Genomic DNA, 12,537 nt, shown 5'->3' on the forward strand with positions numbered 1-12,537 from the left:
CAGCCAATCAGGAGCAAGTATGCAAATGAACCCAATAAAGCTGGCGGGTTAATTGCATATGCAGGTGCCGAGCAGCCAGGGGCAGGGTGGGACGCTTGTGTTGTTGCCATGGCGACGACGCAGGCGTTCCGCACCGCCCCAGCCACTCTGGGCAGCCTGGGAAGGCGGAAAGGCGGCTCCGGCAGGAGCCAAGGCGGTGCCGGCAGCCAGGGGAAGGAAGGCCCATTCCTGCACGAATCTTCGTGCGTCGGGCCTCTGGTAATAAGATAACCGTCTTCGCGCCCACGCACACCGCCACGCGTGTCTCTGGTCTGCGGCTCACAATGCCGGGAGAGCGCAGGCAGGCCGGGGCCCCCTCCTGTTCCGTCCGCTCGCACACGCAGGGGAGGTCCAGGCCTCGAAAGAAACCACAGAAATCCCGGTGGAGATTTACAGACATTTAATCAAGTGAATGGTTCTCAGTCCGTCACGACCCTTCTGCGTCCCGGAGGCCCGTGCCTCTAACTTGACATGCGACAGTACAGACGTATGTATTTGGTTTCTCCCCATCTGGGCTCTAGCGTATACAGAGGGGAAACGAAGGAACAATAAATTAGCATCATCATCGTCTACAGTCGAGAAACGAGGATATACAATATAAATAAACCTATTCCAAAGCCAGACACATTTATGGGGGGCGGGGAGAAGGGAGGGGGGAGAAATTAAGGGACTAGGGGATACTTTTTATTTTATTATCATCTTCTCTTTACAGTTTCTACAAGTGATTGTGCCGCCGATCATCTCAAAAAAAATAAAATTAAGCAACGTCTCAGCGCGATCCCCGATCTCTGATTTTAGTGTCTCACGACATCTCCAGTAATTGAGGGAGGTTGTTCAGGGGAATGACCGATCAGAAAACAATGACATCGAGGGAAGTCCTGCTTGAGCTACACGGTCTTTATCACGGTTCCCGGCCCCGCCCGCCCCGCCCCGCCCCGCCCCCCCAACACAGGACCTAAAGAATGTAAACACTGTACGTTCTTGGACTTTTCACGTAGTAATAATACTTTATTGTAAAGGTGATTCGCATCCGCACGGCGAACCTCTCAGAGTTGCGAGATAAGGCAAGACGATGGGACCCATGGCAATTGCGTGCTGGTAACACTGATGGCGATGTCGGGGGCGATCGCTTGGCACGTCCCCGCCCCCCGTCTTCCCCCCCCCCCAATATTTGTTCTGCAAACTTTGGCCCGTGACTCGGATGGTCAGCCACCCCTCTCTTCGTCTCCCTTTTGGGGAAGATCTCAATCCCTCGAATAGATTTCCAGCCACATGTAAAAAAAAAGAAAAAAAAAAAATCACGTCTCCATTCGGGGTTCGGTCCATTTATGGGCTTGTCCAGCCTTTCCCGTGTGCGTAGCTTTCGCTGCCCCCGTCTGCCTTCAACGTCTCCCGGCCACGACGAGGAGGCGCCCCGGGCGGGATGGTGGCGAGTTTAATTTTTAAATGGGCCGCAAGCGTGGAAGCTCACGCAGACGGACGTGTGCGGACGGGCCTTCGGGCCAGAATTTTTTTTTTTTTTTTTACATGAAACCGGACCGTTGCCGACGCCGCAGCGCAGTACCAGTACCGCCATGGGGTCCAGGCGACCTCGGCTTTGACACTTTGTAGCCACTTCCCTTCCTGGCCATTCGTGCGCCGATCGGCGCGGGAGAGAGAGCGGATACTGCCAGCTCTTTCTTTCTTTTCTCCTTTTTTGTAACATTGTGAGCACAAGACCAGACCAGCCAGAATGCGCGGGGCATGGCCGGCCGACCGGTTCACAGACGGTTCTCACGCGCTGCGGGCAGGTCTCAGACACGGAGGTCTGAGCGTTGTCAGGGTTCGGGGAGCGGCCAGTGGGCGTGGCTGGGGCCTTAGCATAGATTCCTCGATGGACGGGTGGATGGATGGATGGATGGATCGCAGGACAGAAGGTGCTGGGTTCTTGCCGGGGAGAGGAGGGACCGTCCAGGTGCAGCCGATAGGCTTTGGGGAGCTGTCTCAGGTGGGCGGGGCCGGCCGGGATGCTGTAGCCTCCGACCCCCGCCCAGCGCGCCCAGTGCCCGCCGCCGGGCAGTCCCTCCACCGCGGAGATCGGTGTGAAATACGAGAATCGTTCGGTCCGAGGTCGCTCTGCCGTGGGGCCCGCGTCCGAAGGGGAGTCCCGCCCGCGTCTCTCAGGCCGCGGAGCTCCGGGTTCACAGTTTCCAACACAAGGACCCCGATGCAGCCTTCAGCTGCCGTCCGGCCCGGGACGAGGGTGCCCTCTCCCAGACGCGGTCCCTTCCCCCCACGGCTCTCCTGGGGGGGGGGCGTGGAGCAGCTCTCCCTCCTCGTTCCCGTCCGCTCTCCCCTCCCCACACCCGCCTCGCTCCGTCCGGAAAGCGGGGGCCCCCGGCCGCGCCCCCCGGCCGCGCTCAGGCCCGCTTGGCGTGCAGCATCTCGATGAGCAGGTTGTTGTAGGGCACGTCGCCGTTGAGGTGCTTGTAGTACAGGTACTCCTCGGCCTGCAGGCTGAGCGCCCGGATCTCCGGCAGCCGCAGCAGCAGCTGGCCGAACTTCTCCGCCTGCTGCGGGTAGTTGCACACCGTGTAGTCCAGCAGCGCCGCGTGCACCTGCTCCTGCACCCCCTCCACCAGCTGCAAGTTCTCCAGGCTTTTCACATCTGGAGGGAGAGAGGGAGGGAGAGAGCGAGGAATATCGATGTGAGAGAAAGACATGAATGGGCTGCCTCCTGCGCGCGCCCCGGCTGGGGCGGGGGATCCAACCTGCAGCCTAGGTACGTGCCCTTGACTGGGAATCGAACCCGTGACCCTTCGATGCGCCGGCCCACGCTCTAACCACTGAGCACACCGGCCAGGGCTCAGCGCCCAGCGGCGTTCCCCTCCTCAGGGTGTGCCCCCCCTCTCCGCGGCCCGTGTCCCAGGAGCCCTGCGCAGCCAGCTTCCTGGGCGGGGGATGGGAAAGGGCGCGGGGAGAACGTCTTGTCAAAATCCCGCCCACATCGCCGCCCGTTAGACACTGCTGGCCCCGGAGCAAGGTCACCTCTGTCCCCATCGGACACCAGGACGAGGGGGGGGTCATTATACCGCCGGCAAGTGGGTCCCCAGTGGTGGGGCCGCTCCGAACCCCGCGACCCGCCCGAGCCTGAATCGCGGCATGAATTCCCGGCCCCAGGTAAGGTCGGCGGCCGGGTCTGATGGAGATCATTCCAATCAGAAGTGACAGGGCCCTTGTCCGGGTGACATTTTCTAAATGACTCTGAAGGCCCCACCTGCCTGCCCGTCCGCGATAATGGACCATCTGGCAACTCCAGCGGCTGCCAGGAGCCCAGAACCCGGGGCTCTGTGGCAAACGATCACCATCAGATAGAGGCCGGCCGGGGCCCTTCCGCCTGACGGTGGGGCCTGAGGTCCGAGACTTGTCTTGGCGTTTCGTCCTGGGTCCCTCAGAGAGAGAGGCGGGGACGCTGGCCGCCCGCTTGGCCTCCCTCCTGGGGGCCCCCCTGTTTTCTTTCTTTCTTGTTTGTGATTCATGATTTTCAATCTTTATTGTGGAAAGCGTTACCTAGGCCCTCCGTTTGCCCCGTTTAACCTCTCCCAGCCCGTTCCCGCCCCCCTCACCCCCCAGGCCCTCACCACCCCATTGTCTGTGTCCAGGGGTGATGCCCAAATGCACACAAGTTCATTGGTTCATCTCTGCCTCCCCCTCCCCTCCCTCCCTCCTTCCCTCCCTCCCCTCCCTCCCCTCTGAGGTGCCACAGCCTGTTCTGCTTCCTTGTCTCTCCTCCGTCCGCTGTTCCAAGACAGGAGTGGGGAACCTTTGTGTCTCTCTGCCCCAGGCCATTGGGATCTTGATGACATCATTTGCCAGCCACCCACAATCACCCGCTTAAACAGGACCCTGCTCTGTTGGGTCAGGCGTTTCACGAACGCGCCCCGGATGCCGTGGCAGGGCCAGGCCAGATGGTGTCATGGGCCTTATCCCATTCGGCCCGCGGGCCAGAGGTTCCCCACCCGCCAGGCACCTGCGGCCAGAGGGGCCTTTATAAATATTGATTGACGGGGAGACAGAGTCAAGAAAAAGACGGGCGGGCCCTCGCTGGTGTGGCTCAGCAGATAGAGCGTCGGCCCGCAGACGGAAGGGTCCCGGGTTCGATTCCGGTCAAGGGCACACGCCCGGGTTGCGGGCTCCCTCCGCCCCCAGTGGGGGGCGTGCTCCCCTGAAGTGCGGGTGACGCTTACACGGCGACAGACCTTACACACACGCGCTCACCAGCCCGTCGCTACCCATTCGGGGCCGCGGTCTGCACGCAGGCGTCCTCCTCCACGCCCTCTCCCTGCGGCCTTTCCATTTTGATGACTGGCCAAGCCTCCAAGTAGCCGCCTCTCATCTGTTCTCCCGGATGCACTCGGGGACTAATTACCGGCTCTTCCTCGAAGCCGCCTCGCGCTGAGCTCGCAGGGGGTGCGCGGGGGCCCTCCACCCTCCTCGCCAGGCCCCCCCTCAGGTCTCCCCGCATACATTACGGCCCCGCTCCCGGGCGCAGGGGGCGTCGGGCTGGGTCTGAGGATGCAGACAGATGCTGGTTGCCGCCGCCCCGGCACCTGCCACGCGGTGCGGCCGGCGAACCCTCCCGCTCAGCAGGCCTTTCGGTGGCGGGTCCTTTGCTGAGCAAGGGGTGGGGGCAGGGGTGGGGGCGGGGGCGGGGAGGCCCCGTGGGGTGCCCTGCTTCTGCTGAGAAGATGGTTATCTTTGTTAATTTTCTACACGTGCAGGGAGGGGGGTAAGGGGGGAGGGAGGAGAGGGGCAGGGAGGGGAATAAAATCTCATCTGGCCCTTTAAAAGATCTGAACGTGCCCTGGCTGGTGTGGCTCAGTGGATAGAGCGTCGGCCTGCAGACTGAAGGGTCCCGGGTTCGATTCCGGTCAAGGGCACAGGCCCGGGTTGTGGGCTCGATCCCCAGTGGGGAGCGTGCAGGAGGCAGACGATGCAATTTTCTCTCATCACTGATATTTTTATCTCCCTCTCCCTTCCTCTCTGAAATCAATAAAAATATATTAAAAAATAAAAGACGGAAAAGCGGGGACCCCCTCTCCCGGAGGTCTCTGGGGGGACGGCCACCGCGCGTGGGCACAGCGTGTCCTTAGGGACCCGGGGGCTGTGAGGAGCCGGAAACGGCCTCAGGAAATGAACGTTCGGTAAGGAATCCATTTCCACGATTATTTCGAAAGGGCGCCACTGAAATCGTTTGTCCAAATGACTGTGTAACAACGGTTGGAGATGGACTCGCTGACGAGGGCGAGGGGGTTGCTGGGGGGCTGGAGACGGGAGGGCGGCGGGTCTGCGATTTGCTATTTCCAGCAAAACGTGCAACTCGCGGTTTTTAAGTTCATCGCCGTTAAGTCCTTTATGCGCGTGCAGTGCACCTGCTTGCTAACCCGGGAGCCGCGCGTGGCCACCGGAACGTACACAGCGGTGGCTCAGAGGCAAGTTGCTAACAAGGAAACAGCGCTGGCCGGGAGCTGTGTGTAAGCGTGTGCGTGTAGCATGTGTTACTTACGGACACAGAAACAAATAGAAACGCGTGTCAGGTGCTTTGTAAGCGACAAACCACCCGTTGGGCGCAGGTCTGTGACTGCCACGCACATAAAGACCACGCACGCTCTAGGTCCACGTTTCCCACACAGCTCCCGCCCAACAGTTACCTTCTCATGATTTCATGCCTTCATGCAGAGGTAATAACTGTATCAACCCATTCACTCACTCAGGCATGCATTTACTCACTCACGCATTCATTCATTCACTCATCCATTCATGTGTTCATTCATTCGCTCATCCATTCATGCGTTTAGTCACTCATCACTCATCCATTCATGCGTTTATTCACACATCCATTCATGAGTTCACTCACGCATCCATTCATGCGTTCATTCATCCATTCATACGTTCATTCATTCTCTCATCCATTATGCGTTCATTCTCTCATCCATTCATTCACTCATCCATTCCTGAGTTCATTCATTCACCCATTCATGTGCTCACTCGTTCACTCACTCATGCATTCATTCATGTGTTCACTCACTCATTCATTCACTCATCCAGTCCTGCGTTCATTCATTCACCCATTCATGTGCTCACTCATGCATTCATTCAGAAAGTCCTGGGCCAGGTGTTGCAGGTACAAGAGCAGAAGGAGGAGCATCGGCCACGGGTCTCGGTGGAGTCCAGGTTGAGCTTAAGGAGCACGTGGTGCATCTGAGACCTGCAAGGAAACGGCTGGAAACCCAGGTCCAGACATCAGCAGCTGCCCAGCCGGGGCGGCCGCTCAGACCCGGTCCCGGGCCACACGCAGACGGTGGTGGGAACTCCATGGAGTGGCGGGGACCCCAGGGAATGGCCGGACGGTGGGGACATGCGGGGAGAAGAGGAGGTACAGCTACCCCGCTTGGGGACGGTCCGAGCCAGCTCCCCTGTGCAGGCGCTCCGGGGGCACGCATGTTTTACCAGCCTCTACCCACCAGAGGACAGAGAAACCGCCCGGAAATGCACCAAGATCCCAGGCTGGGGACCGGTGGAGCCTTTTAAGCCGGAAAACAGACAGTAAAGGGGCCCGGGAGCAGGCGCTTCCCTGGTTCCCCCCTAACCGTCCACGGCAGCGGCGGGTGGAGGAGGCCTCGCGCGGTGTCTGCTGAGGCAGGCGGCATTCGCGTGCCCGGGGGACGCCGAATCGCGGCCGCCCGGCCGGCTGGACATGGGGGTCTCAGCCCCGATGTCACGATAAAAGCCACCCGTCCCCAGGACACACACGTCCCCCCGGCACCAGGCGGCCCGCCCTCGGAGGAAGGGGTGTCCGCCGTCCCCGTGGTCACATCCACGCGGGTCCCAGTCCTGCGTGGGCATCGATCGCCACGTGGACCCTCGCGTGGCCTGGTCTTCGCCAAGTTTGCGTCTTCTCTGGCCGGAGCGAGGAGGGTCAGCCCGTGCAGGCGGCGCCCGGACCGGACCGTGAATGAAGCCACGTTAGCATATGAAAGAGAATTAAACAGGCCGATCCCCGTGGGGATACATTAAGCCAAATGTTCAGGCCGGCTGCCGGGGCGGCCGGCGCGAGAGGCCGGCTTTGCCTCGGGATAAATCGGCTGCCCGGCCAGTGGAAAGGCGAAAACCGCCGCAGGTGTGATGAAATTTACAAGAGAGGCCGCCGGCCGGACGGCTCTGGTTAAAAATATTAGCTCAAAGGCATTCTTAGCATCTTTGGCAGGAGCCTGTGTTTGCATTTAATTACTGGGTTTCCAACTTGTATGAGCCTGGATCAGATGTTGGCCCGGCCGATTAGAATATCACGGTGCGACTGGCCCCGAATGAAGGCCAGCGTTTGCCGGAGCTGCTGCTTTCAAGCAGGAGCCCAAAGAACTGTCTTTCTGCGGCCTGTTGGCCATCTCAGAACTTAGGAAATGTAATGGTCGGTTCATTAGAAAGAAACATCTAAAAAAAAAGAAGAATATTACAGTGTGAGTGTGTGTGTGTGTGAGTGTGTGTGTGTGAGAGAATGTATGTGTGTGTGCGTGTGTGTGCATGTGAGTGTATATATGTGTGTGAGTGTGTGTGACTGTGTGTATGTGTGTGCATGTGTGAGTGTATATATGTGTGTGAGAATGTGAGTCTGTATATGTGTGTGAGAATGTATGTGTGTGTGAGAATGTATGTGTGTGTGAGTGTATGTGTGTGTGAGTGTATATATGTGTGTGAGAGTGTGTGTGACTGTGTGTGTGTGTGTTTGTGTGTGCATGTGTGAGTGTATATATGTGTGTGAGAATGTGAGTCTGTATATGTGTGTGAGAGTGTGTGTGAGTGTGTGTGTGTGAGTGTGCGTGTGTGAGAATGTATGTGAGTCTGTCTATGTGTGTGTGCATGTGAGTGTATATATGTGTGTGAGTGTGTGTGACTGTGTGTATGTGTGTGCATGTGTGAGTGTATATATGTGTGTGAGAATGTGAGTCTGTATATGTGTGTGAGAGTGTGTGTGTGTGTGTGTGTGTGAGAATGTATGTGTGTGTGCGTGTATGTGTGTGTGAGTGTATATATGTGTGTGAGAGTGTGTGTGACTGTGTGTATGTGTGTATGTGTGTGCATGTGTGAGTGTATATATGTGTGTGAGAATGTGAGTCTGTATATGTGTGTGAGAGTGTGTGTGAATGTGTGTGTGTGAGTGTGCGTGTGTGAGAATGTATGTGAGTCTGTCTATGTGTGTGTGACTGTGTGTGTGTGAGTGCGGAGTGTGTGTGTGTGTGTGTGAGTGTGCGTGTATGTGTGTGAGAATGTATGTGAGTCTGTCTATGTGTGTGTGACTGTGTGTGTGTGAGTGTGAGTGTGAGTGGCGGAGCACCCAGGACTGCGTGCGGGGGCCACGGGCCTGCAACCTTCCTACTGCCTTTCTCTAAGAACAGAAAGGTGACGTTTGAGAGCATCCAGGCGCGTTTAGCAGACGAGGTCCGAGATTCGCACGGTTGAGCTGAAGCAGGTCTCGGCGTTACCCGGTTTGCCCGGGAGAGGGGCGCCCCAGGCCCCGGCACCCGCATGATCGACGCTGCCTCGTCTTTGAGCATCCGGGAGAAACCCCGTCCTCTAACCGTCCCGGGCGTCCGGGGCCACCCTGCAGGTGCAGCGCCCGGAGCAGCTGCCTGTCGGCTTCGACCCCACGGACGGCTGCCTTCATCTCGTTTTTCGAACCCGGACCTCCTGGCTCACAGGTCGACGCCCAACCACTGAGCCACCCTGGCCGGGCTCCCAACCCCTTTTAATTGTGCCTCCCTGTGCCCGCCACATGGCTTTAGGGAAAGCGTGGGGCTGAGGTCACTGAGATTGCATTTCTTTACGCCCACGTGGGTTCGGCTTTCGGTTGCCCGGCGGGCTGGGTCCCAATTAGCCAGGTGTGTTGTCCGTCACACGTTCTGCTCCCACCTGTGCTCAGAAGCACCATCACAGCCGGTAAGATTCCTGCCGCTGTGGCCGCTGCCACGTGCCCAGTCGGTTCCACAGAGCCCGGCCGGTGTGGTTCAGTGGTTGCACATCGACCCATGAACCGAAACGTCGCCTGTTCGATTCCCGGTCAGGGCACAGGCCGGGGTTGTGGGCTCGATCCCCAGTAGGGGGCGTGCGGGAGGCAGCCGATCGGTGATTCTGTCTCATCATGGATGTTTCTCTCTCACCCCCTCTCCCTGCCTCTCTCTCTAAAAATCAATAAATATATGTAAAGATGATAAGTCACGTATTTTTTCAGAAAAGAGTGACATTTGCCTGTACTTCTTATTCCATCGTTTCCCTTAGCTCAGTGGTTCTCAACCTGGGCTGCACGTTAGAATCCCCTGGGAACCTTTTTAAAATCCTGATTTCTGGGGGCCTCGTCCTCCGGAAATTCTGTCTCTTTGTGATGGGGTGGGGCCACCACATTAGTCACAGAGAAACGGAATTTCTGGAGGACGAGGCCCAGGAATCAGGATTTTAAAAAGATTCCCAGGTGATTCTAACGTGCAGCCCAGGTTGAGAACCGCTGCCTTCGCGTCTCACGGTTCTGCTCCGTAAGCTCAGAGGTTGGAAGGAAGGGGGAACTCTCGGAGCTGACTGATGCTGACTCTGAGCTGTTGGGATTGTGAAAAGGGAAAGGTCTTTGGAGTCAAGAAACTCGGGGAAGGAATCCGATCGCCGGACAAGATCATTACAGCCAGACGCGGACCGGCGGCGTTTGCATAACTGAAATTAATAATTCATCCCACAGCCCAGGGATAGGCTTTTTATGCGAAAGACAGAAAATCCATAGTCCCAATTTGTTTGGCATTTTTTTTTTTTTTTTTTTAACCACGTGGCAGAGAAAACGAACAGGTCAGGTTTGTTGAGAAGAAACATGTTGCAAAGGAAGCTGTCCCTTCACGGGGACCTTTCAGCGGGGGTCCCGGTGGTGCCGGAACACCTCCCGTCGGGCCGTAACTGCTTCACAAAACGCGACGCTCTGTTCCAAGCCCCCGTGGGACGGGGCCTGAGGATGGGGGGGGGGACCCCTACCGTCCACGCCCACGTGTGAATTCCGCGCGGGGCCAGGCCTCTGCTGTGGCAGACGGCACCGTGGCCAGCGCCCGGTTATTCGGGGACGTAGGGGTCTGAGCGTTCGCACAGCTGGGAAACGAGGCGGGTGATTTTAGACCTGTGGACCCAGGAGGAAGCTGGTCTCACTTCCAGTGCCCCCCCCCCCTTTTTTTTAAATACATTTTTATTGATTTGGGGGGAAGGGAGAGGGGGAGAGAGAGAGAGAGAGAGAGAGAGAGAGAGACAGACAGACAGACAGACATCAATGATGAGCGAGAACCATGGATTGGCTGCCGCCTGCACGTCCCCTACCCGGGCGTGTGCCCTGACCGGGAATCCAACCGTGACCTCCTGGTTCATAGGTCAGGGCTCAACCACTGAGCCACACCAGCCAGGCTGTGTTGGATTTTCTACGATCTCTCCCTCCCTCTCTCTTCACTCCCTCCCTCCCTCTCCTTTGTCTGCTCATTCTCCCGCGTTCTCAGCTCCGGCATAACACCCGTTCTTTCGCGGAACCTATTTTTAAAGCGCACGGAGCCCCTCCCTCAGGTGCGGATGCCTGACCGGTGGCCTCCCTGGCGGGGAGCCAGGTGGTGCTGGTGGCAAGTTCGCTGTCGTCTGGATTTCCCCGTCACATTCACGGGATGGGCGTGGAAAGCCCCTCCCAGGCGTAATATCCTGCCCCCGGGCTGGGCGGCCGGAGCTCGGGGCTGGGCGGCGGGGACACGGGGACACGGTGACACGGTGACACGCGGCTCAAACGCTCTCCTGCTGCTGGGGGTGAGGGTTCCTCTCTCACGGGAAGGATTCTTTTTAACCAGCGAGGGACCGTGGGTGGCAAGGCTGCACCCTGGCTGCCAGACGGCGGGCTTATTATAAAGGGCAGAGCGTGACCCAGCGGGAAGGGTCAGCGTCCATCACAGAGGTTCTGTTAGCCGCACCCACATGCTAATTGCCTGGACATCCCGTGACCCTCAGACCCCCACGTCCAGTGGGACAGCCCCATCTGAAGGAGGTTAAAAAGTAAAAAAAATAAAATAAATAGAATGAAAAGCCCTGGCCGGTGTGGCTCAGTGGGTAGAGTGTCGGCCTGCAGACCAAAGGGTCCTGGGTTCAATTCCGGTCAAGGGCACAGACCTCGGTTACAGGCTCCTCCCCGGCCTGGGCCCTGGTCGGGGCGCGTGCAGGAGGCAACCCATCTATGTCTCTCTCTGTCTCTACCTCTCTCTTCCACACTCCCTAAAAATCAACGGGAAAAATATCCTTGGGTGAGGATGAACAAAAAAATACATAAACACAATAAATAAATAAAACAAAAAAATTAAAACAAATACTGTGCGTCAATAATCAGCAAAATGGCAACCAGGAAACTAGCAAAAAAAAAAAAAAAAAAAAATCAGTGGAAGTTAAGATCACAATTAGCGATTGGATTACAGGAATTATTATGATGATTTTAAATATATTTTTACTGATTTCAGAGAGGAAGGGAGGGGGAGAGAGAGAAACATCAGTGACGAGAGAGAATCATGGACCGGCTGCCTCCTGCACGCCCCCCACTGGGGATCGAGCCCGCAACCCGGGCGGGTGCCCTTGACTGGAATCGAACCCGGGACTCTTCAGTCCTAGGCTCTAAGCACTGAGCCATCCGGCCAGGGACCCCTCTCAGCATTTTTAAATGGTGTTTGGGGAGGCGGGTCTGCTGAAGGTTCCTGTGGGTTTGCTGTTGGTTGATTGTTGCTCCAAAAAAGTATTTGAGGCTCTCCGGTGAATGCCAAAGGGCTCGCCCGGGGTCAGGCCTCCATGCCTTGCCAAACGCATCATCTCTACAGATAATTCCTACGCGGGCGCTTGGAGTCGGACCCTAATCATGAAATGGGACAACCCTTGGGGCAGATCATGCCTGTGGGCGAGGGGCGCTTGGCCGCGTCTCCCCGCACGTGGGCGCAGCGTGGGGCGCAGCAGGGTCTCCTGGGGAAATCGCTTCCGGGCACAGAGATGGGGGCTGGGGTGGTGCAGACCTAGGGAGGCCCCACCAGCCCCTCGGGCACCCATTCCACACGGCACCTGGCCCCGCATTCTCGTTTCCATGACAATTGGTGGCTAAGATGCCTCCCCCACCCCCCAGGCCAGGCCAGGCACTTGTTGCTTTAAAACCCGCCTCTGTCTTCTGTACTTGGAAAGGGAATTAGACTTCGCGCCTCCGTATGTCCCGGCGCCGAACCCCAAGGTTGAGACGTTGGCACCCGGAGACCCTTCTCGGGGTTCCCGGGGCCTTGGCTCGGCTGCGTGCTGCGCCCTCGGCCATGGCGCCGTTCGCTTTCAGGCGGTGGCCTCCTGCGCGTCGCCACCCCGAGTGAACATGAACGGGCACCACGCCCCGCCCGGTGGCCTTGAGGGGCCAGGTGCAGAAGCGAACGCGTCCGCCTGGCCACG

General features: G+C 58.0%; 1 protein-coding gene and 1 non-coding gene across 5 annotated transcripts in view; one reads left to right on the forward strand and one right to left on the reverse strand.

Annotated features, from left to right (window-relative positions):
• Positions 1-995: 995 nt before the first annotated feature.
• The window catches only part of NR5A2 (nuclear receptor subfamily 5 group A member 2), a 59,700-nt gene continuing 48,158 nt past the window's right edge, over positions 996-12,537 (reverse strand). For all 4 annotated transcript variants that reach the window (XM_036355161.1, XM_036355158.1, XM_036355157.1 and 1 more), the window contains one exon: positions 996-2,686. In XM_036355161.1, coding sequence (XP_036211054.1) covers positions 2,439-2,686 — 248 coding nt within the window. In that variant the 3' untranslated portion in view covers positions 996-2,438. The remainder of the gene's footprint in view (positions 2,687-12,537) is intronic.
• Positions 7,376-7,511, forward strand: LOC118678994. Its single transcript, XR_004975088.1, has one exon. It is a non-coding gene; the product is annotated as a small nucleolar RNA SNORA2/SNORA34 family (small nucleolar RNA).

This window comes from Myotis myotis, unplaced genomic scaffold (genome assembly GCF_014108235.1).
Source record: "Myotis myotis isolate mMyoMyo1 unplaced genomic scaffold, mMyoMyo1.p scaffold_m19_p_21, whole genome shotgun sequence".
NCBI lineage: Eukaryota > Metazoa > Chordata > Mammalia > Chiroptera > Vespertilionidae > Myotis > Myotis myotis.